At 46.0% G+C, this 25,080-nt stretch overlaps 2 protein-coding genes across 9 annotated transcripts in view; one reads left to right on the forward strand and one right to left on the reverse strand.

The window, feature by feature from the left end:
- The window catches only part of RAP1A (RAP1A, member of RAS oncogene family), a 36,539-nt gene extending 12,529 nt beyond the window's left edge, over positions 1 to 24,010 (reverse strand). Inside the window, exons 1-3 of one of the 8 annotated variants that reach the window (XM_068419099.1) lie at positions 23,905 to 24,010; positions 5,436 to 5,505; positions 1,357 to 1,440 (exon numbers count right to left, since the gene is read on the reverse strand). In XM_068419099.1, the coding sequence (XP_068275200.1) occupies positions 1,357 to 1,413 (57 nt within the window). In that variant the 5' untranslated portion in view covers positions 1,414 to 1,440; positions 5,436 to 5,505; positions 23,905 to 24,010. Of the gene's footprint in view, positions 1 to 1,356; positions 1,441 to 5,435; positions 5,506 to 14,330; positions 14,384 to 15,841; positions 15,862 to 16,881; positions 17,043 to 20,930; positions 20,952 to 23,342; positions 23,406 to 23,504; positions 23,599 to 23,904 lie in introns of those variants that run through there. The other 7 variants (XM_068419096.1, XM_068419097.1, XM_068419098.1 and 4 more) reach the window with 7 other exon arrangements.
- On the forward strand, positions 22,544 to 23,968 carry LOC137674268 (basic proline-rich protein-like). The gene has a single exon (XM_068419513.1). The coding sequence runs from the start codon at positions 22,544 to 22,546 to the stop codon at positions 23,966 to 23,968; it is 1,425 nt and encodes a 474-aa protein (XP_068275614.1).
- Positions 24,011 to 25,080: the final 1,070 nt, after the last annotated feature.

Raw genomic sequence — 25,080 nt, forward strand, 5'->3', positions numbered from 1 at the left:
TACCAAAAGGCGCAATCAGCATCGTATTGGCGCAGAAGAGTTAAAACAGTAAGGAGGATTTGCAGTGAAACAACACCATATTGTAATCTACACTCAGACTGTAAAAACCCAGAACTGAAAACAAACACCAGCCTCTTTGTGAGACATTTTAGTTCATACAGTTCGAAGAATGAAATTTTAAAGTGACCTCCATATTATTTTAAATCCCACCTTGTAACCTCTCCTTGCTAATGCTTGTAAATCAGTAGACAGTCATCTTGAAAGTGAAATATTATTCACCCTTAGCTGCTAATTGGCACTTATTCTGTCCTGTTATAACCATAATGGATCAATGTTGCATATAAATTACAGTACATGCTTACTTAGCACCTAGACTGTCAAAAAGAATTTAACTTTTGTTTACCAGACTACGTATTTGCATTTCAGCTGTTACAAAGGCCAGCGACGGATGGATGCTGACTCAGACTTCACATCACAAAGAAGGGAAATTCAAGCATGTCAGATGCTGAATAATTTTTACGTACAGCATATTAAGAAGTTCCCTATTTTACCTAGTGAGTCTTTCAGTGTTACCTAACAAAAGCAAGATAATCAAGGGGATGTGGGTGGAAAAAGTAACACAGATTGCTTAAGTTGCTGTGGAAGAATAGTGTATCAAAACCAACCAATACCTACACCTTGTAAAGATTAGGATGGGATCTCTGAAAGAGTACATCAAATTTGATACATAATGGAATAATCTTTCCTCCTGTTCATCTGGATTCTGCAGGTGATTTACCAAGATTAGTAGCAGCCCATTTCAGCAGAACAAACAACGGTGCAAGAAGCGGTGTCTACAACATGATCGGTTGGTCAGCTATTACCATCTTCTGTGAAAAGGAACACAGTGTAGTTCCTTGTTTTAGATAACTTCACACTTGACCAGTTCTTTGCCTTTCCTGTTGGAGCAAGCTGCTTGACTGATTTGTGATAAATAGGTGACAGAAATCTCTCTTACAATGCTTTACTATCAACTCTGCTGTGTAAACCTCTTGTTAGAACAACACAAGTACTTAAGGAGTGCAAAGTGTCCAAGTGTCATCAGCCTGCTTATCCCTCTGCTCTGCGTGCGCTGGAGGTGACTTCTCCTCCTGCCCTGTGTTTTCAGTCCAGGTTGCTCATTCAGGTTCTACCCAGGATGGCAAACTCACAGCCTTCAAGGTGTGCGAGGCTGCAACCATCGCTAATTCACCGCCGTGCACGGCAAGACTCACATTCACTGCTCCAGTGCAGGCTGGGCTTTTAATACTTAGATACAGACATTCAAACAATTTGGAAGTTTGTGTATTGGTTTCAGAACTGCTTCCCAAAACTCACCAAAGCAGACTTGCCCACACCTCCTGAACCAAGGACCACTAGCTTGTACTCACGCATGGTGTGGTCTGTTCAAATAGCGACGGCCTGGAAAGCAGGAAAGAAGCCAACAGTTAACAGCGTACCTGCACGTACAGATTTATGGCACTGTCTTTTGAAAGCAGCAACATGCTGCTGTTCTCCAAATACTCCTGAGAACAAAAATCTCTTTAGAAACACCTATGGCTTTTATTTCTCCACCTGGGCACTCAAGTTTAGATGGCTGCTCCCACAGCCCCAGTTTATGAGAGTCGCCCAAAGCCAGACCTGTGAGCCCAGCGATGCTCGGGGAGGAAGAGGATGAACACACCATGGTACAGACACAGCGCAGCCACACGCACCCCCTGCCAGCTGCACCGGGCAGCACAAGCTCTCGCTGCCTGTCCTCTGCCTTCTCAGCATTTTATAGCTTAAAACAACGAGTATCGGACAAGAAAATTAGATCAGAAAGATGCAAGTAGAGAGGTTTACTTCTCCCACCCACCCCCAGCAGGGAAGGATTTAGGTCAGCGTTTTCTCTCTAGAAAAGGTCAGGCCTAACTCCCGTCTGCCAAGGCAGAACCTCTCTGTGCGCCCAAGCAAGGGCTCTGCCTTTTTATGGAAATCTTGCAACTCCCTCAACGCACTGCACAGCACCAGAAAACTTCTCATTCTCACCGAGACTCCCTGACAAATAAGGCAAATGACAAAGCTGGTGATAAACACTTTACACTATGTTTACATTATAAGCCAGGCTGGGCTGTCCCTGTCAACGGAGCTCAAGCAAACAATGACCTCAGCAGCTAATTCTCTTCCCCCTCTTCCCCCAGCAAGGCAGCGCTTTCTTCCCAAGTAAGGCTTCAGAAACACGGGCGCTATGAGGCTGGGCAAGCTGCATTTCTCAAAGGCATTTCAAACTAACGCTGCCACGGGATTTATGGGTTCACTGGCTACAGTTTGAGGATTGCTTTAAAAATAAAAATATATTCCAAGTAGTTTGATAGAGAAATGTATCACCTTGTCGACTACCGTTAACAACAGGCTGTGAAGGACACAGATCGTAGTTTTAGCTTTGCAACTGTGGACAACTCCCCGACAATCTGTGTCTCAAGTTTATACAGTCATTAAATCGGGACAGGTTTTTTCTATCATTTAAATTCCCAAGGGAATGCTGTAAAACACAGAGTCAAGAGGAAACTCACGTGCTGCCACACACCCATAGCCAGTCCCCGCCGGAGCTGCATCGGGACCGAAGATGTTACTGAGACCTTGCCCAAACATCCTACTTTTAACCCTCACCCCTAGTATGTTTTATGGTCTAAAGGTGACACAAGTACAGATTTAAACAAAAATTTTAAAATCCTGCATGCAGCTGGAGAGAGGCATACAAATTCAGCAGCCGGTTTAGCACAACTTTAAGCTCATTTATAAGCCAGAAGAAGAGAACTACAGGGCTCGCCTGCCCGCACCGAGGCTCTGCAGTCACGCAGCCAAGCTGCCCTTCCTCACCCAAGCCTTAGAGGGGGAATAAAGCTGAAGCTGTCAGCAGCAGCCCATAGTTTAAGCACCCCGGGGCAGTTTTTCTTCAACTCTTGAAACCTATATGAGCTGCGGTTGCTTAACTTCATAGAAATTGTGAAACTAAGTCAAACTGAAAGGGATTTTCCAGAATGGTAACTTTGAGTAATTAAAAGTAGATTAAGCAATGTCTGTGAACTCTAGTACGTTGACAACATTTTTGGTTAAAATTCTGGCAGCTGTAAGCTCTTCTGCTTGAAAATTTCCCTGAGAAGTAACTTTCACATCCTTTCTCTCAAAAATCATGATTTTGGATGGGAAGGAGAGGGGAATTCCCATTAGCGGTGATTTTCCCCTTGATAATCCTTAGAAATTAAAAGGTGATGCATTTTTTATGAAGTATAAATGCAACTTATTGATCCAGTTTATCTTCATCTTCCTACAGCTCCACAGTCTGTTCTACCCAAGAAAACCCAATAAGCAATCAAGCTAAGGGTTAAATTTAGCTGTGAACATTTTCACTTCTTATTTATAGTAAAAATACTTGTGGGAAAGTTTCAGCTGGGAGCAATACAAGACTAACTTCTCATTTCTTCTCTACAGTATTTGCTGATTTTTTTTTTTTTCAGGTGCAACAGGAAACCAAGATCCTGAAACGCATGAGCCTTATTGCTGTAAACCCCACACGCCTTAATTATCTTGTAGTCCTTTCACAAGTATGTTAATGTTATCTGTTTATACAACATGAACAGAGTGCTCAAGAAATTACTATGCTGCATCCAAGCCAACTTCTCATTTGGCAACAGTTTATGCCCACCTAAATACAGTGAGACACAGTAGCATTCACTTCCATCCAGAGCTCTGTGCAGCAGAGTTGCATGCGTGCTGTGAAGCAATGTCTATGTTTCAAAATGGAATGAAATTACAGGTGTTAATTATTTCTTTCGATTCAAGAAAAGAATATGATCACTAAGGAGTGTAAAAAATAACTCTTAGTGTTGTCATAAATGTTGTGAAACTGGTCTCATTGGTTCTGAATGCTGTGGTGCAAAAATAAAGCAAAAGCTGAGCGTGTCTCCTTGCTCCCATGCACACACAGCCACCCAGCTCCGGCAGGACAACCGAGGGGCACAGAGCACATTTCACACTAACCACCCCATCGCTGCCCTGAGCAGCAGGCTCCCTCCTCCCCGCTGTATAAGACTCTCCAACCCACCCAGCACCTGTACAGCCACTTTTAATACAGAATAATAAATCCGTAGGGTTCAGATTTCATCTATAATAATGAACAAACTTTGCTTCTACACTGCAAAACACCTGACACCTCAGGATAAATCTCTTCTCTTCTTTATTCTTTGACAGGAGCATCTCTTTGCTGCTGCTACTGTCACAAATGCTGCCTGGGAAGTGACAGAAACAGATACTCAGCTATTCACAGCATCAGCCCCAAACTGCCCAGCTCTTTCCTGAAGGAAGACTGAAGGGCCCTACCCTGTAAACAGATGGAGAGGTGAAGAAAAGATGCAGGATATTTGTTTTAATAGACAAAAAGGAAAGGCAGCGCAGGCAGGCTGGTCTAGGATCTCTGAGAAGGATCAGTTGATGGATGCAAACACAGGTGAAGCTGTAACCTGAAACGTGGCTCCAAGCACCTGCATCTTCCCTCAGCCAAGCACTCACGCACTCGCTGAACTGCACGAATCACCTTTCGCCCTGTTGCGACCGAGCGGCTGAACCAGGGTACGAAGGAGCAAAACTGTCAGGGTATTTCCCAACCAGCGGAAGCAGCCAGGCAGAGGCTGTGGGGAGGGCGGCGTGGGGACAACGGCAGAGGCCCTCCGGGGGATAAACCTGGCACAAAAATTAGCTGCTCCTGTTCCAAAAGTTTTACCAGCTCATCAAGAAGTTTATAATTTGGGTGGTGGGGAGAGAGAAGCACAAACAAAAAAAGATAAGTGAACACAGCACTGAAAGAGAGTGGGTGCAAGAACTTCACGCTAACCTGAAATGGGATGTGCACCCTGCGAAATGCAAATACCCCCGTACAAATTTATCCATCTGAAGAAGGCAGTTTGTATTCATTAGTTTCTCCTTCTTTCTCCAAACACTGAGGGAGCTACAGGTAACAGGAGGTGCAGGTATGCTGCCCAGTGTGAGGAAGACAGCGGTAAGAGCACGTGGTCTGATGGTTTTGCATAACTTGACGAAACGTTGGCCGTAACTGATGACACAATCCCCATTAAGTAACGTGATAACAAAAGACTAAAAAAAAATAAAAATCAAAGCAGACACATACTTGACTCAGCCTTAAAACCTGTGGACTGTAATCACAGATTTATATTCTGTACAAGAGCAAAGGACATCAGGAAAGGGAGAACACAAAACTTCAGGGTTTCTTTTCCCCACTACAGGAAACAAGGTTCAGGCAACTCTTTATTTTAAACGATGCATTATACACTTATCAATTCTCAAACTTCCCCAACTGCCAATGTTTTCACATTTAGCAATTTCATTTGAGACATATGGAGAACACTAAAAACTCATACCTTGGCATAAAAGATCTCTCATCAGTGTTACCAGTCCTACTGAAGGTTTTTCCAGGCTCCCTGCAAGGGACTGAAAAGAAAAAAAAAAAAAATTAATCATTTTTCAAATGACAGCGTATGTAAGCATCAGTTTCAAAGAGAAACATGCCTGTTACAAAATTTGCTCTTTGCTTTATCAAGAGCTCTGTTGAGTATTCCCATCGGCTCAGGCAAGGGCTACTCACCCCGCCGCCACTGGCTTGAGATTTCATTTAGGAACACAGGTTACGTGTGGGTTTGGGCTTTTTTCCCCACCTTTTCTTTTTAAATGAAAACTTCAAGTTCCCAATTTTTGTCTATCAGATTTGATAGCAATAAAATACAGTCCGCAGACATGTCAGGAAGAGATTGCCATCACAGGGAGAAGTACTTCTCTCTTCTTACGCACTGTTTTCAAATCATTATCTAAATCGCTTGTCTGTTGTTTTCTTTACATCAGTCCTTACTAGATTGATGCGAAGTTGCCACTTCTGTCCACAATCCCTTGTACCTGTTATTTGATGACTACATTTGCAAAAAGCTCACGTGCATTTCCAAAGCCTCACTTTTTCCCTTTCCTCTGGCAATGCCTTCTCCTTGATACCATGCATTTCATCCCCAAATACATAGTGACAGCTATCCTCTCTTGATTTCTGACCACTCATTGTTCAGGGGGTGGGAATTTTAAAGAACATTCAATGACCAATTCCTACTCAACGCCAACAGGATCTGGGCTCCCACATTCCTCCTTCCAACTTACTCGGAGCTCCCTCCCCGCTGCCTGCGCACCTGCAGCACGCCATGCCCGCGCCGGCGTGGGAAAGCATCACCCCAGAAACCCAAGGAAACGTGTTTCAGAAGAACAAGCTACAGATAACAGATCAGCAAAGATATTTAAAAACTGAGTCAGTACTAAATGAGTCAGAAGGCCACGGCTGGACTGCGAGGCGAGGGGGAGGCAGGGCAGAGGGGAGGCATCTGCTCCTCCACAGCTCCCACTGGCTGCGGTGAAGCCGCCCGGGCAGGCGCTGGCGTTACGTGGCAGCTGAAGCGGGGCTGGAAACACCACTGAGGACACTGGCTGGGTGTCCCCTGCGTGCTGAGCACACGTCCAATAGGCAGGGTTAAACAGCCACAGCCACATTTTAACAGATTAACAGACTCCATCCATTCTGACAAACTGGATTAATCAAACCCTCACCCAAAAGCTGGCTGCTACGGATCTGCAAGCGCTTGAGAGCTTCCCGTGCTATCCAGGTTCTTTCCTCCTCTCCCACAGTTTGCTTTTCCCACAACCAAAAGACAACTTGCTTCTGCAGGAGAGATGGGCGCTGCACCACCATGCTCCTGTGGACTTTTTCTCCCTAATATACTCTACAGAAGACTTCACTTACGAAAGAAACTGATGTCAGCCTAACCCTGTTTGAGGTTCTATCAGTTTGCAATGCATTTTAGGAGATGAAAACTTAGTACTTTCTACTATCAAGAACACAGGACAAAACCGGCTATGTTTAAAGCATCACCACATGCAGGAAACAGAAGCATCAGGCACTGATCCTATCAGGGTCCCTCTGAAACGAATCCGGCATCCTGTCCCGCACCTCCCCAGCCCACGCACCAGCCCTGCCATGCCTCTGCCCCCGCTTCCTCCTCCGGCCACCTGGGTGGCCCCACACCACAGTGGGACAGAGGGGGACAGGCCGTCCTCCCACCCCTGCCCCGGCAGCACAGACATCAGACGTGTGACACTACTTGAAGAGCATCTAAAAACCACGAAAAAAGAAAAGGGCAGAGGGGAGAGCATGGAGATGCACCCAGACAGGGGATGCACAACCTCACCAGTCCTCGAGAGCAGGACAAGTCCCAGTGCCACCGTCCCCCTGCCCCAGTAACCCTGCTGGCTCCTTGTCCACGAGTTTTAAAAGATTGTAATGCTTGTGGTATCACAATCCTTTGTTCAGTAAGAGTGAACTGCAGCAGCAGTGATACTTCAAACAGTAACCACAGCCACGGCTACACCCTGCTGCTATGACAGGTCCTCTGCCTTCAGCCTTTTATAGGTTCAGCGCCAGCTGCACCAAAGTCTCTGTTCACCACTAAAAACCTACAGCTCTGTGTTGTTCTGTCCTTGGAGCAGCAGATCAACATCCATAGGTAAGTCTGCCAAGCAAGAGCTATACTACAGGAAGCCTTGTATTTTGCTTCTCCCTGCCGACCCCGGTTCTGGTGAACATGGCTACCTGCTCTTCCCAAGAGCCTTTCTGAAAGCTTCCAAGGGACAAACGAAGCACTTGTTCCCCTTTTAATGCTAGAATCACAGGAAGTTTAAATGAAAACCCAGTAATTTGGTTTTTTTTTTCAAAAGATTTCTTTTTAGCAGCTCTGCATCCAACACTCCAGAGCCATGGGCACATGCAGCCTTGGAGCCACAGAAATGAAAACGTTTTAGAAACAGATAATGAAGCTGTCATAATCCTTGTCAAATATTTTTCCAAATATAACAGGAAGTGAGTGTACAGCAAAGCAGAGGTCATTCGGGCAGCTCTTGCTGCAAGCATTTGCTTGGATCCAATTTGTGCGCACCTGAAAACAGGGATTTTTAGTGAAAGCGCTGACACAGCCTCAGCCATGGGACTGGAGACAGATGACAGCTCGGCAACGCAGACTGCATTTTCCCTCCAGAAGCACAACGCACAGCCCTAGTTTAAAAAAGGGTGAGAGAAAAGGAACAGAAAAAAGCGAGGCACCGAACGAGCACACCCCAAACCGCAAGCATCAGTTCCTAGAGACAATGTGAAATGGCCTCTCAAGGTGCAGCTTCTACAGCCGCCTGCACTGTTAACCTGACAGGTATTTTGCTCTCTTGTACTGGGATAGAGAAATATAGGGAAAGGTGTCCCTGGGATAGAGAGAGAGGGGCAGGGAGCAAACACCACTCACCCGGCGTTAGGGAAGAAAAAAGCGAATCGCCTCCTGCGCACTGCCTTCTCATCACCCACGCCTCCTGTTTTCTAGGGGTCTGATTTTCACATGCGGAAACCAAAATATTTAACATTTCCAAGGGGAAACGTGCTGTCAGCATTTTACAGATTTGAGAGAGAAATGTGCCGATGTCGGCGTGACCTCCAGCACCTCGTGCCTCGGGCTGGCCGTGCACCCCAGCAGCCATCGCCTCCCCACCTCCCCGGGAGAGGGGCAGGTTCTTGCGACGTTACAGCCACATGTCTTGGTTATTTTTACCCTGGCAGTTAAATACTGAATCAGGGCTACTATAAACAAACCTGTTTAATTTTGAACTTGTAAATGCTCTGCATGCCAGTTTTTTAAGTTACTACAAACCAGGCCATGAAAAGGAGTGGGTTGGGTTTTTTTTAAGTGTCTACTAAACATTGCTCAATACTCCACCAAAATCCCTTCATTACTCATAGACGTGTTTGCAAAACAAACTCAAATCCAGCACTTCTGCAAAGGAAAGATTTACGACGATCAAAATCACGCTAAAACTGACAGATCCTCTCCACAATAAAATAAAACCCAAACAAACAGAAAGAATGATACAGCAGCGAAGGCTGGAAACACGAGACCTGGGGCTGTACCCTTGGCTTCACCGAGGACCAGCACTTGCCAAACTGCAGGCTGCAAACTGCCAGTGGCACCGCGCCGGCTCGGCCCCGGCACTGCCGAGCGACAGCTCCGCTCACCATCTGCTCCCTAAGCAGTTATTTGTTATACACCATGTTCTTAGATATTAAATTACTCAATGAATTCGAAAGCACGTTAAATACTTCCCTAGTATTAATCAAAGCTGTCAACAATTGCGCAACCATTACATGTGAGCTACGGGAACGTGTCGGGAAGAGGGGTGGTGGATCACAAATGAAAGGGTGTTTGTCTGCAAATCACACAATTAATTAACAGACGGCTCCCCTAAAAAGTAATGAGAAACACTGCCATAGACTTAACCCTGTTAGTTAGCACAGAATGCACTTAAATAATAAAAATCACTGCCGTGGACTCACTTGCCGAGTCCCTTCCCCAAGGCAGTCAATCTCCCTGTCTTCAGGGTACACAGAAAACCTCCTCCGCCTTTCCCGAGGCCACCAACGTCAGAAAAATGAGAGGGGGAAAAAAGACTAAGCAGAAAGCAGTACTTCAACGGGACTTGAAAGTACAGTTTGACAAACTTCCATTCACACAATCTTCAGAGTCCGCCTCTATGTTATTGCTCGTTATCACTGAGGTATCTGACACCCAAATAAATGTATTTTATACATTAACATTATATAACAGCATACTTTGGTTAGTGGTTGGACTTGATGATCTTAAAGGTCCTTTCCAACAAAAACGATTCTGTGATTCTCTGATCTTTTATATATCATGGCAGGAGTCTCGCCCTCAATTTTACAATTTCAACAGTAAAAACATTACCATTTCCACTGACTGCTTTCTGCATCGAATCAAACACAAATCAAGGCAATAAGCGTATAACTAACGGTACACATAACCCTGCTGCAGGATGAGTCACCACCCAACCGCGGAGCATTACTGATTCGGCAGCATACATCCAGTCCCTCGCAGTTTATAAGCTTTTGTTCTCCTAAATTCAATGCCAAAACCTGAGTTATTTCTTGTAAAAACAAGGAAAACATTTTGGTTCCCGCAGGAATTGACATTGCCTTATCAACCTATTTTATACTTGGGTAACTTCAGCATTAGAAGACAGGTATTCTGGACATTCAGACACACGTATTCCTCAGAAGAAGCCTACATACGCCGGAGAACTGAAGCAACTCACAACTGAGTTCCAGTTCCCTACAATAAGACTTAGGAATTGAATCTAATCCTGAACCACCACTGTGCTAAAAAGCATTTCAATGAAGTAACTATAAGCTGAATTCACTGTGATTAGTGAAAAGTGTAAAAACATTTCAGTATTCTAACACTCTAATATTTCTAACAGGGAACTTTCACCAATAATTCATGAATTTACATTCTTGCACACATCCATTCTTCAAAACTCCAGTCCCGACCGTGTGCTCCTCTGAACCACATCCAAATCACCAGCTGCTGCCTCATTTCCCATCTCCTGCGGTGTATTGCGGAGGTCAGTGACGCAGGGCCAAAGCCATAAACGCCCGGGCTAGGAGTAAAGTCCTCCAGCAACAGTCGTCCTGCCCGACTCAGCGGTGTGCTGACCTGCAGCTCTGGGCAAATGAACCACAGCACACACGAGCCAGAGACACAAACTGCTTTGAAAATGGCAATAATTCTGTAATTTGAAAAAGTGATTTTATGCACAAACATATCAAGATTGATCTTCCTCAGCCTGTAACCTTTTCTGCAACCAGCTTCAGGCTGAACTTGCAGTTTTAAACGTCATAACGTTTACTTCTATGGAAGTGACTGCCTACTTACTCGTTTTAAATTGCTTTGCCACAGCAGCACTCCAGGCAAGGAACGAGCGCTTTGGGCAGCTAAAGCTCGCCACGCTGAAACGGCTGATTTATTTTTTGTCCTATTGGTCTGCATTTGCAGCAAGTTGCTGGGGACGTGTGCCAGGCAGACAAAGACAGGGGAAAGGAAGCCAGAAGCAAAACTCAAAAGACCAACACACCCTGCATCCCCGAATTAGAACAAACCGCTACGTCACTCGCTGTCACGGGCAGCCTCCCCTCCGGACGCACTGCAGCACTGCCGCAAATTCAACACTAAGGAGCACTGATCTGCAAACAGGAGAGACATCCACCTGGACTGCACAGGTTTGGGAGAAAATAGACTTTCCCCAATTATATATATATAAAATAGTTTAATAGGAAGTATGGCATAGCCACATGATGGGAACAGGAGGGCAATGGATCACGCCGCTAACGCCTGCGTGGCAGCCGGCAGCACGACAGAGTCCTCCCAAGCAACACCACAGCTCGGCCATTGCTCCTCTCCTCATCTAGAGCTACTGGAGTATTTTCAGCAGAGGGGTTTACACGATTCAGGAGTTCTCGACAGCTTTTTTGGAAGACAAAAAGAAAAATATTTGCTTTCTCCCTTCGTCATCAGCAAAACTTGCAACTGTTAAAGGGCATAAACATTAGACATAGAAGCTGTCTACGGGACTTCCTCCATCTGTTGTCTACCATATCCACAATTTACCACTGATTTTTAAGTCCTATAAAATTTTTTTTCTCTGTTTTCTTTAGTGGAAAAAATACTCTGACCTTTTTTAATACAGATGACATTCCAGGCAGACTCTAGGAGGCTCAATCACAGCAAAACACCAACTACGTTATACTCGGTAAGAATAATTTGTTGTGCTGATAGTAGCTTGGCAACGTTCTTAACTATGTTCTTCCTGGTTTATACCATTAGAGTAAATAAGTGACACGAGGTAGGCAGATTGTCACTGCAATTTCAGCTTACACTTTAATTATTTTATTTCTGCAGTAATAGTGACCAGACACTGGTTGCAAAGCCCAGGCACCGGTCGCTGCTGGGGGCTGGAACCCAGTTTGTCCTTATTTGGTCTCCAGCATCGAATCTTTGATGGAGAGACCAACACAGCCTCCTCCTGATAAAGGTTTCTTTGAAACGTCTTGAAAAAATTGTAGAGGTTTAAACTGCTCTTCGAATGTACTTCTACCCATCAGTGACAAATTCTAAGACTAATATTAAGCCTCTCAAAAAGCATCGTCTGTTACCAGGGACCACGGCCCAGCTCTTCAGGAGACTGGGCTAACTTACAAATTCCAGAAAATATTAAGATTCTTTAAATCTTACTGGCAAAGCTGCAGTAATCGGTTTGCGTGTACACTGGATTTGACCATGTAGACCGATCTAAAGGTCAGGTTTGCATATGCAGTCCAGAGATTTTCACTGCCTTAAAAACACTTCACTGTTCAGTGTGCATCAGTCACAAGCAACCAAAACACCTACCGTTCCCACGCAACTGCGGCTAATTAAACATCTGCTTTAACAATGATTTTGTGAATGAAAAGCCCCACTTACCATATGGCCACGTATTAATACCACATTGTTTATCAGTTTAAATAAAATCCCTACAGCAGTGAGTATCCATGTAATGAGTACCTAAATACATCTAACGATGGATGTATTTTAGCACTGTAAAGTAGAACTGGACCTCTTGAAATGTTTTCATGGCAAATTTTAAGGCCTGATAGGAACCTGAATAGTAGCAAGTTAACGTACAGAAATAATTTAAAATAGAGTAAAAGTAACAGTTTCATTACCTTCTATAATGAAATGAAGTGGTACTTAATCTTTCAGTATTTAGCTCAGTCCCTTAACATTGCTTTCTGGAACCTGAGGGCAGAGGGAGATGGAAACCGAATTTTCTTTTACAACAGAAATGAAAAATTTTCTTCTACATAAAGATTTTAACAGAAGGAATATTCAAAATGTTATTAACAATTCAGTGCTGGAGCCTGAAGGGCATCACAGCGAGAACTTTCAGGCGAGGAGGGTTGAGAACCGAACCTCTGGCAGATCTCACCTCTGCACTGGGCCTTCTCTGAAGTTTTTAAATCCTCCTGAATCTGCTGGGCTTAAAAGGGCAAAACTACTTTGACAGTTCATCCTGGAATTTCCTTTATGGAAAATAAAAGGTGACACCAGCCCCTAAAGGAAATAAGTCTCATAGTTTAAATCAGTTTTATCTGAGCCATTTCAGTATTTATAGGTCAAGCTTGATTACAACCAAAATAGATTATTATACAGCTGTCTCTCAACAACAACAAAAAAAGTCATGGGCAGTTGGACTCCTGCTCCCAGAAGAAGAGACGCTATGTTTAACTCACCAGGAAGGGAGGACACATCCTACAGCAGCTAACAAGATGAGTACCACTGGCATCAGCCAGTTCTTCCCCTCCACCACACAAACAGTATTCAAACAGGAACAAAAAGTGTTGTATTTTTACGTGTCTTTGAAATGATAAGACGTAAGGCAACGGGGAAAAAAATCTCTCCCGTATTAGTATGCAAATTTGTTCAACATATGACCCGGAGACAGTCAGTTCTGCACTCTGAGCAAGACCTTAGAACACACTACATTTAATTTGAAGGTTAATTGCCATTATCCACCATTTCTGTGCTTCCCATTTTGGTTAGGACACCTCTCTGCCGAAGTTAAAACCCACATTCAACTGTTTTTTCTAGAGTAACTCTACAAGTACAACATCAGCCATATAAATGCATGGGCACTACCACCACTGGGTTTAAAATAGATTTAGGAACTTTTTTAAACTTCTGCCCGTGCAGATGCAGTTAATATGAACCTGGCATGAAAAGGACAGTAAAAGAAGTTTCAGACTTCCAGGTCTGTAGATATGACTTAGTTTTTCTGACACCTGCTAATGGCGTGCTCAGCTCCCCCACCGCCCCGCTCGCGCGGGCTGTACTGCTGAATCGACGTGTACTCGAGATGGTGTTTACACTAAAGGTTCAAAGCAAACCATTCATTTAACAGACGGAGGCTACAAAGTACTGAAATTACAGAATAAAGGGAAAGACTCACTTTCTTGGAATCACACCATTGAGGAAAGTACCCTGGAGCATTAAGACATCCGTTTGATCATTTTAAATGAGATTCCTGAAAAAGCTTTATTCTAAATCTGAGTGCATTCTAGTGATCAATATGCCAATGCCATGTATTCATGAAACAAGACAAAGCCGTAATAATATTGTAATCCCTATGATTTTAGAAGTGACCTGATGAGTTAAAAGCCCTAAATGCATGAATATTTCATGAGAAAGGCTGTCTGGAACTGTTTCAGTCTGTATCTTTAATCTTAATGTAATTTTGAACTACAATTACTGTTATAATCCAAAGCAAAAAGCAATAACTGGCTAAATTTATTTTATCCTCACCTGTATTTATTTCAAAAATCCATCAAGATTTCCCATCTTCAGGCCCGATACCCAGCAGTGGTTACCCAGCACAGCACTAACACATAAAACCTCAGGGTAAAGCAAGACATGCTGGAATGGGACTACTTACGCAAAAAGGAGAATTGTGCCAGAAATAACCTTACCCAGTGAACTATGATTTACTTTAAACTATCACGTGGTAGGTGGCCTATAAAAAGATATTATTTTGCATGTCAGCTGTCTGTAATGAAAGTTTTCCTCTTCTCAGCAGCCCCTCCCTGCAACTTCAAGTTTATTTGCATTAGAGAAAATAATATTACATAAAAAGCAACATAAAAGGCACTGCAACCAACACATCCAGCCAAACTGCTCCTCCCACACGCTCGGTGCTTTCCAGAGTAAGGGTCTATTTCCAGCTGAAGTGTTACAAATGTCAGAGATGCCCGATTCCGTACAGATCATTCACCTGGACAAAACCTAACACTGGTCTTACTTCCAGAAGCCTGGAGCACTCACACCTACCGCCACAGCCAGCTACAGCCACACATGCTCAGATCTTTTAAAGAGCAGATTTCATAGCTGTGAGTTCACATGCAGTACCCTAATTTAAATATGACACATTCAAATTTTTTCAGCATTAGAACACTCCAGAACACAACATCATTGGATCCAACAAATATTTCAAGAAAAACCCCCAAACATTCCAGGCAGCCCTGAATTTGCAGTTCTAGCCGCTCACAAGTGAAATCCAACTGTCTGTTTTTCTGCAATGCTCCAGCAAGCAGCAGTTACACAACACAACCCATAGACAAACAGATGAGTGCCACCAGTTGCAGTGCACTTCCAAAAAGCAGGGGTTTTGCCAGTAACTTTTGACAGGGTGACAATCACCTATTACAGCAATGCTCGTCCTACTCCTTACGTGAGGGTATGAAGCACCAGGGCAGCAGATATTCTTGACTGCCTCATTTAAGTGATTAATAAAGATCTGTTTCAGCCGTAACACAACCACTGCTGCGGACAGACCCAGGCCTCTTGTTTCAGTGCCCCAGATGGATTTAAATACCTTCCATCTTATCAATATTCAAAATAAATAACAAACCATAATGACTCAGGCCACCTGCTCAACAGGACTGCTATTGCCTGGCTCCCCATATTTTCAGTCAAACAAAGCAAAGAGTGAGAAAGCCAAGCCAACCACCTGTAGCCGTGGGCTGAAAGCAGCCCTGGAGTCTCCTTTTTTGCTGTTTGCCCTATGTTACCTGCTTCTTCCCCATTATAAAAGCCCTGTGGAGGGTCAGACTTCCCCCCAGATAAAGGACTTTGTTACTCAAAAGAAAACAAACAGCAGTTTTCAAAATATACTAAGGTCTGCTTTTGTCAGCATCTGGATTTCTCAATCAAAAAAATTCAATACGTGCTTTCACCTAGGTTCACGTCGAGGCACCGCAGCTGCGCTGAGGAAGCGCCTGTTCAGGTATAGCAGGTATTGCCCAACCCAGCTCCCATACCTGCTGGACCGCTCGCAGCACGGAGCAGGAACACACATCAAAACATCGTCTTCATGTGACCACATTGAGATTCACGCAGAGCTACCCGACCTGCTTCAGCCAGCCGACACGGCGAGAAGAGAGCCCTTTGTCATGCCCTGTGGACTACTATCACAAGAGAAACAGAAACAACGTAGTTTTAAATCTCACCTTTAACCAGAGGTACTGGCTACTACAGCGTTGCGAGTGCCACCTGCAAATATAAAAGTTATCAAACCCAGAATGATTGGTGATCAAAATTAGGGAAGGTTTCTCATGTCCCATTTCTTCCCACACGCACCTCAAAGGATCTTCCCACAGTAGATGAATGCAATTTAAGTTTAAACACACCATTTCTGATTAGGAATGTAACTCGGTGCCTCCTCCTTGAACACCACCCATCTTCCCACAGCCTCTTCATTTTAATATCGTTATACGGACTACTTTAGACAACCTTAATTGCTGCAGTATTTGCAAGGGGAGAAGTGATCTCTCAGTAACCAGCTTCTGTCCCTTTCAGAGCTTTGGAGATCAAAACTTGTTTCATACCAAACCTGGAAGTGAAATGGCATCAGTAGGTCTAGCACCAGAACAAAGCGCTTCAGTGTAAGTACCATGGACCAGCAGCTGAGAAAGCAGCTGAGCTGCCATGTTCTGACTGATGCTCCACTGTCACTAGGGTCCACACAGCTTCCCCCTGCACTCCCCTTTCTTCAGAAGGGAGCGCAGAAAATAGGCAATAATTAACAAAGTTATCACTATCACAGGAGAGAACAGGAAGCTTCTAATAATGAGCCACTTAGCTCGGAATGGTTTCAGTCAGCCAGCAGACATGTAAAACCAACTGTCAGATGATGTCTTAACAGTCACCAACACAACAAGCAAAGCCAACTGAAAAACAAGCAGTGAAGACCCTGAATTTGTTGCAACAGAAAAGCAGCTTGACATAAACTCCCATAAATGCAGGCTGCTCCTTGCAAATAACAATCCATTACCACTGAGGACAGAGAGAACAAATTCACCTATTTATCCACCATCCAGAGGAAGCCGCAGGTCACATTCTGTCCAGATGTAACAGGCAAAGCAGACAGCCACCACGTTACCTCTACTACAGTCCCAGCGCAAGACCAACAGAAGGACACTGCCCTAAGCCAGACATAGTCAGGAACTGCAGTTTCTTGTTCTCTTCGCAACTCCTTCCCTCTGTCAGCACTGGTACTTGCACAACTTGCACACAATGAGTCAGAGCAAGAAGTGATCTGGTCGAAAACTACATATATATTTTTGGGACTAGCTCAGTTGTCAGCTAGCTAAGCTCCCTGAGTTACCTCAACGTCTAAGAGTGCAAGTATCAGAGCCAGGAGGACACTGGGGTGTGTGAGTGCATTTAGTGACCATGAAACCACTGCCCGGAGCCCTGGCCGCTGGAGCTCTCACTGCACCTCACCCGCTCCACCAAGCGATACAACCGTGCCATGTAAACGCAATGAAACAAAGGGTAATTCAGATTGCAATGGATCTCCAAAGGTCTCTGCTACAACCCCCTGCTCCAAACAAGGCTAGCTTCAAACTCAGACCAGGTCACTCAAGACCCTGCCCAGTCAAGTTCTGCGTATCTCCAACGACAGACTCCAAAACGTCCCGGGCAGCCTGTCCCAGTGCTCAACCGCTCACACGGGAACAGCCTGTCCCTGCTTTAACCAAAATTTCCCTTGCTGCCACTTGCCGTGATGGCTTCTTGTCCCTGCAGGGCTGCCTTTCCCTTGCCACGGCAGGCTCCAAGAGAGAGGCAGGGTCAGTCACTTGGTGACACATCTACAGATGTGGAGGTAAAACCAAACTCCTGCCACGAGGTTTCAGAACCTGCCTTGCTCACCCACAAACAGCTTTTGTCAAACATTCTCAACTTCCTTTGCTTCTAACACTACAGGGTAAGCTGATCTTAACAGGCATTAAACACCTACTTTATACGTCATACCACATATAATTTCAAAAAAATCTTTTTTTTTTTTGCACATGGAAGACACTATCTTCAAAAACCCAAGTTACCTACTGTGCCCTCTCAGGACTGTCACCCACAGCAAATCCACTCTGACCTCGGAGGATGCTTTTTCACAGCCTGCTCTGAGCAAAAGCAAATCAACTCAAAGCACACTCAGCTGGAGCCTCAGAGCTTGCATTAAAGCCATTTCATCTTGTAGTCGCTTTTAATCCTGGTAATACTCCACGAAATATCACTAAACCATCATTTTTCATATACTATAACCAGGCTTCTCCTAAAAATCTTACATTATTGGATCAAATGCTGTGTTGAATGCCAAGTTTACTAGCTATGCAGCAACCTTAAAAAGCATATTATTTTCATTTTAAAAAACCTCTAAGGTATGATTAGGAAAACCAGCATTTACTCTACAATCTTGTCTATTTTATAAATCAAAAGAAACCACACATTCTGCAGAGCTTGTTTAAGTATAAATCAAGAAATCTTAAGGAGAAAGGAAAAAAACTAGATGCATCCAAGGGATCTACATTACTTCTTATGACACAGGACTGTTTTCCAGAGAATCAGTCAGGAGGAACATCTGGCCAAACTTCACCCTGTTTATGTAACATCACACTATGGAGTTCAAACCCTTAATTTGTTTTCTGGTCTCCCTAAAGATGCTGACTCCCTGCAGAGGCAGCTCCATCCTCTGTCAGCCCACAAATAGAGGCAGTGAAGCAACAGTGGGGGACACTTCGGAGCAGAACCGGTCACCAAGCCAAGGCTTGGGCACGACAACCTCACACCAAGCCACTTGGAACACAGACTTGTCTCAAACACAAATCTAAACTACATTTGGTTTGGACTATCAAAGAATATTTAAACAAGTTAATTCCTGCAGTAACTTTCCTAGGTGGTGTAGGACTTTTAGGGAAAAAAGCTAAAAGCAACACTGAAATACAGAATTAATGTCATATGGCCAGGTACTATTTTTCCAACATGTAACCTATACGCAGGCTAATCAAAGGTTATTTCTATTTCAACATAGTTATATAAAAAGTGTACCCACAGACACTTTACATTAGATAATTCTTTTTTATATCCTTCTTACTCAGAAGCTATTAATGAAAGTATATCTTCTTCACACTTATTTTAATCCTTTCTCTCCTGGTATATAATTTCAACAGTTCTCCATTTAACCAACATAGATTTATTTTTTTTCATTCTAATATTAATGTTGGAGACACTAAACTGAACCAGTTAGACTCCTACTCGGTTCTTGCTTCCAACTGTTCCTGAATGCTCAACAATAAAAATTCGACAATGGGAAAGCGAAGGAGTTAAACCTATGGCTTGCCTAAAAGCTCTAATCTTATCATACAACTGCAGAGGATGAATAACCTACTACTACTTCTAACTGTACAGCTTAAAAAAAAAAAAAAAAGTCAACCATTCTGGGAAATGTTTTACCCATAAAAATTGTGCCCCTTCTTGGACTGACTAATGCAATTTATCACTTGTATATGTAGGACTGAAATAAATTCATCTTCACAACTGTATGCACTATTTAACCATTTCTGTTAACTGAAACATACTGGACTTGATTATGTTTGCAACACTAGCAGTGGGAAGCGTATTGTATTTTGAGTCTGCTGAGTAACAGCCATGAGCTAATACAGCTGTAGTCCCATTCCAACCTGTGCTTTACCAACAAAAACCAGGTCCTCCTCGATCCTCTCCACACTTACGATGCTCGGGTATAATCCAAGGAGAAACCTGTCTGAGAGGTGACCTTCTTAGGACATTAATTTATGCCCAGAGAGCAGTCTAGAAACCTGAATAATCTCAAATCCTGCTGCCACCAGACTTCAGTACTGCAGCAAGTAAAATAAACCACCTCACACAAGTTTTAGCATCTGAACAAGACAGACTGGATCAAACAAGATAGCTCAGCAAGATTAACTTTTCCTTCCAACTCTCTACCACCCTTACTTACCTTGGCCATTGGGTGTCATGGCTTCAGGATCAGAAGCTTTTGCAAAGTGCAAACACAAATCCCTAAGTAAAAATTTGACCCTGGGATTTATGAGCACCCCTTTAAGAAGATGCTTTCATTAAAATGCTGTTTAATTTCCTATTAAATAAAAGAGTAAAAGCAAATCAATAACTACTTCAGAGCTCAGCATAAAATGAATTCAGGCTGTAACCATCATCCCCACTATCTCCTCTTAAAAGAAAAAAAAAAACAAACAAACCAAAATCCACCTCAAATCAAGACCAGAAAAATATCCAAACACAACCCCAGGACTTGACCAAGTTTCAAAGTTAGGTCTCTCCTGAATCTGCTTCTGCAGAACTAAACACACAAAGCTACCAGAAGTGCTTGATGTTTAACATTAATCTGGCTGACCGAGCCCCGCAGCTCTCTGCTGAACCGATTTCAACAAGGTTGAAAGTAACACCGGACCAAGTGGAATCCTGAATTTCAAACAGCTACAAGTAAAAGATTTTTCAAATACAAAGAGTAAAGATTTGAACTTTATGTGCATTCAAAAGATTCACTTCCTTTTCTCTAGTACAAACAGATAACATGTTCCTGTTCTCAGAACATTAGGATTCCTCCTTAAGATGATTTTTTTAAAGTCTCTGTAAAGTTGCACAGAAGCAATCTGTTCTGTTAAGTTCAAAGTGCCACCAAGCACACGCTGCATACGCACGGCACAAGAAAAAACACTGCGATATACAGTACAAACAAATGTTTGGAGTTGTTTATGCCCAAGACTATGACTCAATATACAATTAAACTTTTATGTTAGAGTATGTCCACATGTTACACTACTGCCATCTAATTACATATCAATTTTTTAAGAACCGTCCTCAGACTGGATGAACAGCCATGAAATGTATCATAAATAGTCTGTGTCTGTGTATTTGCAGCTTATGGTTTCAAATATAAACCACTTTGATAAACTGCGTAAACATTAGTCTCCAAATAAAAGCATTAATGTGTCACTGGAATTATATTGTGCTAGTAATTTAGTCCATTTGGCCCGCAATCCTCTCAAAATCTTCAGCAAAGCTACTTACCCTAAAAACGGCCACACCAGAGCCAAGACACGTGATGACAGACGCTGCTCTTAGTTCCTCTGAGTCTTCAGAATCACAACTCTTGGGTCTGCCAGCACCGGTTGGGCCCACTAAATGCCATCGAGGTTTCTTTTGCACCACACACAGTCCCTTGATCAGGCCACCTACACCCTCCTGGACACACTCACCTACGGTTACAAAGGCCATAAGAAATATCTACTTTTACAAAGTATAACCCACTTTTCTGCGGATGATCTGAGCCTGACAGAACACAACCACGCCTCTCCTGGTGCGCAGAAAACACTGGGCATGAAAACAGATTATTTTTAGCAGCGGTGCATGCGAGCCCAGCGCTTCCTGCCGACTCCACCTTGAACGACGACGTACGCACTCTCATTCCCACTTCCAAAACTAGGATTTCACAACTTCTGCTGCCCGGCACAACAGAGAGAAGGAGGGGACGGTCTGCTGAGAACTGCACGTGGCAATTTCCCGGTTTCTAACTCAGCATTGAAAACTTCTGTGGGAATACGGTGTCAGTCTTCCGGCAATCGTGTCAATAAGTTGATGGCATTTTTTCTGCCCCAACGATGAACAGAACATTAAATGTTTTTATTTATTACGCTGATCTTTTCCATAGCAACAGGATGTGAACACGGCATTCCCAGCATAACGAAGTCACTATAGCAATGTGATAATGATGTCAGAATAATCAGACAGCATTTCATACTTGGAACATGGTGAACTGCACTGCTTCTATAAATTAAAAAAGTTGCAGATATCACAAAGGCAAGGGAGCTCCATCTAAAACTTCCCTTTCAGTTGCCTCATTTGGATAACTTCTCATCAAAGGCACAGACCTCTGACTGCTAACGCACTACTTTCTGTTTCTCAACGGCTTCATCCATTACTGCCTAAAAGTCTCACGAATTCCCACATTAAATCCCTTTCAGAACCTGAGGGATCTGCTAGCACTAGCGAGAGTTAATGACATACTGTTTCAGGAAGAAAAAGCAATGACAAAAATCGTAACAGCGAAACATTTCAGGGCAGCCAGCCACTCTCAACTAAACAGCCGGTTTCCTCAATTTAACTCTTCAAATAATCTCGTGGCTCTTTGTACATGGAGCAATACTACTACTCAGACAGAATTACAAAAGCAACAGAAATTAGAGTGCTGATATGATACTCCGAAGGCAGACAGGCGTTTTCAAGTCAAATGACTATTTTAAGAAATATCTCCCTTCTTAAGCTACTGAAAGGAAAAAAATAGAGTGTTCATGGTTTGCCCTTCCTGTTTGCAGCTCTTTCCAAGTTGTGAACAAAGCAAAGCCCAAGAGCCAATTCCAGTTCTGGGTCGGTCAGTATTGACTCGGTGAGTCCAAACCCCAACCCTCCTGCTGAGGAAGCTTCACAGAAATCCTTGCACCAAAACAACCCCTATTGTAGCTCAAACATCGTAAGCAAAGGCACTAACTAACAAAAGTATCTAAACACAAAAGTTTCCCTACCTAGAGAACAGTTTCTCTTTAAAGCGACTGAAGGCAGTGCAAGAAAGCATTTCGGAGCTGAAGTGGTCCAAGACAACTGGTCCCTGGACCTGGAGGAAGAGGATGGACCAGCGCACTGCTCCGCACGGCTCGCGAGGGGCTGCTCAGCGCCCGCTTCAACCACCAAACCATCCCCTTGGCCTCGTCCCACCTGCCTCGCGCCCAAACCTCCCGCCCAAACCTCCGCTGGCCGTCCAGGGCAGAGAAGGGGGTGGCTGGCGAAGGCTGGCCCTCGCCCCGCTGTCCGCCTGGCCCAGCGCGCCCAAACGCCGCCCTCCCGCACCCTCCGGCCTCGCTCTCCGGTTTCCTCCGGTGGTCTTTGGGGACGGCAGCGCACGAGCTTTCACACCCCTTTACATCTCGGGGCACAACGTGACAGCGCGTGCTCCCCTCGAGCCCAGGACGCCCGGCGCACACCTGACCATAGGGACCACCAAAAGAATTCTGGTTATTTCCCGGAGCACGACAACACCCTTCGCTGCGCCGAGGGCCAACCGCCCCCGCCTCGGCTACCCCCCGGCGCCCTCCCTCGCCCGGAGCCCGGCTGCCCTCGCCGCCCGGGCCGGGAGCCGGCGGGCCCGGCACAGCCGCACAAGATGGATGTCCAGCCTGCGCCCGGCGGGGACGGGGCAGCCCCACGGCCGGCAGCGGAGAGCCCCGCACCGCCCCGGCCGGGGCCCTCCCGCCCCGCCGCGGCCAGGGCCGGGGAGAAGCCGCCTCCCCCTCGCTGCCGGCTGGGTTTCGCCGCGCCCCCGGGGAGGGAGCGCTCGGCCCGGCCCCGCTGACACCGCCTCGCTCCCGGACCCCCGCCGCCGGACCCCCGCCGCCCCCTCAGCCCGCGCCCCCGGGCCGTCCCACTCACCCGCTCGCTCCCGCCCCGGCGCCGGGACGCGGCCCCGCGGCCTCGCCGCGGCCAGGCCCCAGCGGCGGCGCCCGGAGCTGGCCGGGCCCGGCCCGCCACCGCCCGCGGGGCCCCGCCGCGCCCGCTCCCTTCCCCCGCGGCCAGCGCCGCCGCCCCGCTCACCCACCGCCTCCCGGGCCGCCCACCGCCTCCCGCCGCCGCTCCGCTCCGCGCTCGGCTGCTGTGCGCGGCGGCGGCGCCGCGTCCGCTCCGCCCTCACCGGCCGCGGCCTGGGGAGGAGCCAGCGGGGCGGGCCGGGCCGGGCGGGGCGCGGAGCCGGGGCGGCGGGCGGGGACGCGGCCGCGGAGGCCCGCGAAAAGTTCCGAGCGGCGGCGGCAGCGCCGGGGGGGTCCGGGCAGGCGGCGGGACCCCTCCCCGCCGGGCCCCCGGCTCCCCGCCCCGGCGACAGTCACTCGCGAGGGGATCCCGGCTCCGCCGCAGCGGCCACGGCGGCAGCTGGGCCTCGGCCGCCCCCCGGTCAGCCCCAGGGCCCGCGGGGACCCCCCCCACCCGCCCCGCTCACCGCCGCCATCCGGGAGAGCCGGCGAAGGGCAGATGGAACCAGGCCAAGCGATGGCAGCGGGTGACAGCGAACAGAGCGGGGGCCGCGCAGATAACGAGGCCGAGCGCGGTGCCTTATCCCGGGGCAGGTGGTGGCGGCGGCGCGGGGTGGGGCGCGGCGGCTGCGCGGCGGGGCCGGGACCCGAGCGGGGCTGCGGGGGCGCAGGGCCCCGGGCACGTCCTGCTGCGGGGCGCGGGACCTCCCCTGCCACCATCTCATCGCTTTCACCACTTAAGCGTTCCCTGAAACACAGCACTTAGTAGTAGTGTGATTTTTTTTTTAATTAAAAAAGCATAAAGAAATGTAACATTGATGTAAAATATATCTGTAATCAAGGAGAAAGAGACGAAATGCAGAAAGAGGAAACAACACGTATATCCTGATGCTGTTTTTATGTCGCTTGGGGTTTGCCAGTGACCGCAGCTGTGCATAAAGCATCAGGTCAGGCGTTCACCATAGGCACTGCACAGAGTGTTGTGAGCCATTAGATTGCTTCCCTAGTCCTAACATACACTATAACTCAGCTATAAAATATATACTCAGGTAAAGCTAATGTCTACAGTTGATAAATTTCAGTAATTTTTTTTTAAATGGAGGTTTTCTCCTGTTTAAAAATGTTTAAATGTCCCATGAAGAGCTCTAATTGGTTCCATGATTTGAATGCATAGCTCTCCTGGAGTTACTTAAAATGCAGGGGGATGTCTCAGTCACCAGCACAGCTTGTGTGCCTCGTTACCTAAGCGGGGACAGGGCGAGGACTGCAGCCACCGTCCCTGGGGACGCTCAAGGTGAGGCTGCAGACAAAGGACTCCAGGTAGCGGCATCGCTCCGCAGCAGGCAGTGTACCAGCTGCCCTCCCCAGCACGCTGCTCTCTCTGCTTGCAAAACTTCAGGGACACGAACAGATCTGTTGAAGTCTGAGCCTAGAGCAATAATATTTTTGCATTCACACTGCCTTTCATCCAGAGCTCCAGCAAAAATGCTAAATATTACTCAACTGTCTTTACAGGTGAGGAAACCAAGACAGAGAGATTAAATGACTTGTTGGAAATCCCCAGCAAGTCAGTGGCCAGGAGACGAACACAGCTCAGAGTCCCCGCTCTCATCCTCCACTGTAATTCAAAGAAAACTGTGCTC

The sequence above is a fragment of the Nyctibius grandis genome, chromosome 27 (genome assembly GCF_013368605.1).
Source record: "Nyctibius grandis isolate bNycGra1 chromosome 27, bNycGra1.pri, whole genome shotgun sequence".
NCBI classification, from domain to species: Eukaryota; Metazoa; Chordata; class Aves; order Nyctibiiformes; family Nyctibiidae; genus Nyctibius; species Nyctibius grandis.

Excerpts from the sequence above, each read along its gene's own strand:
- LOC137674268 (XM_068419513.1), top strand. The coding sequence starts at position 22,544 with ATGGACCAGCGCACTGCTCCGCACGGCTCGCGAGGGGCTGCTCAGCGC.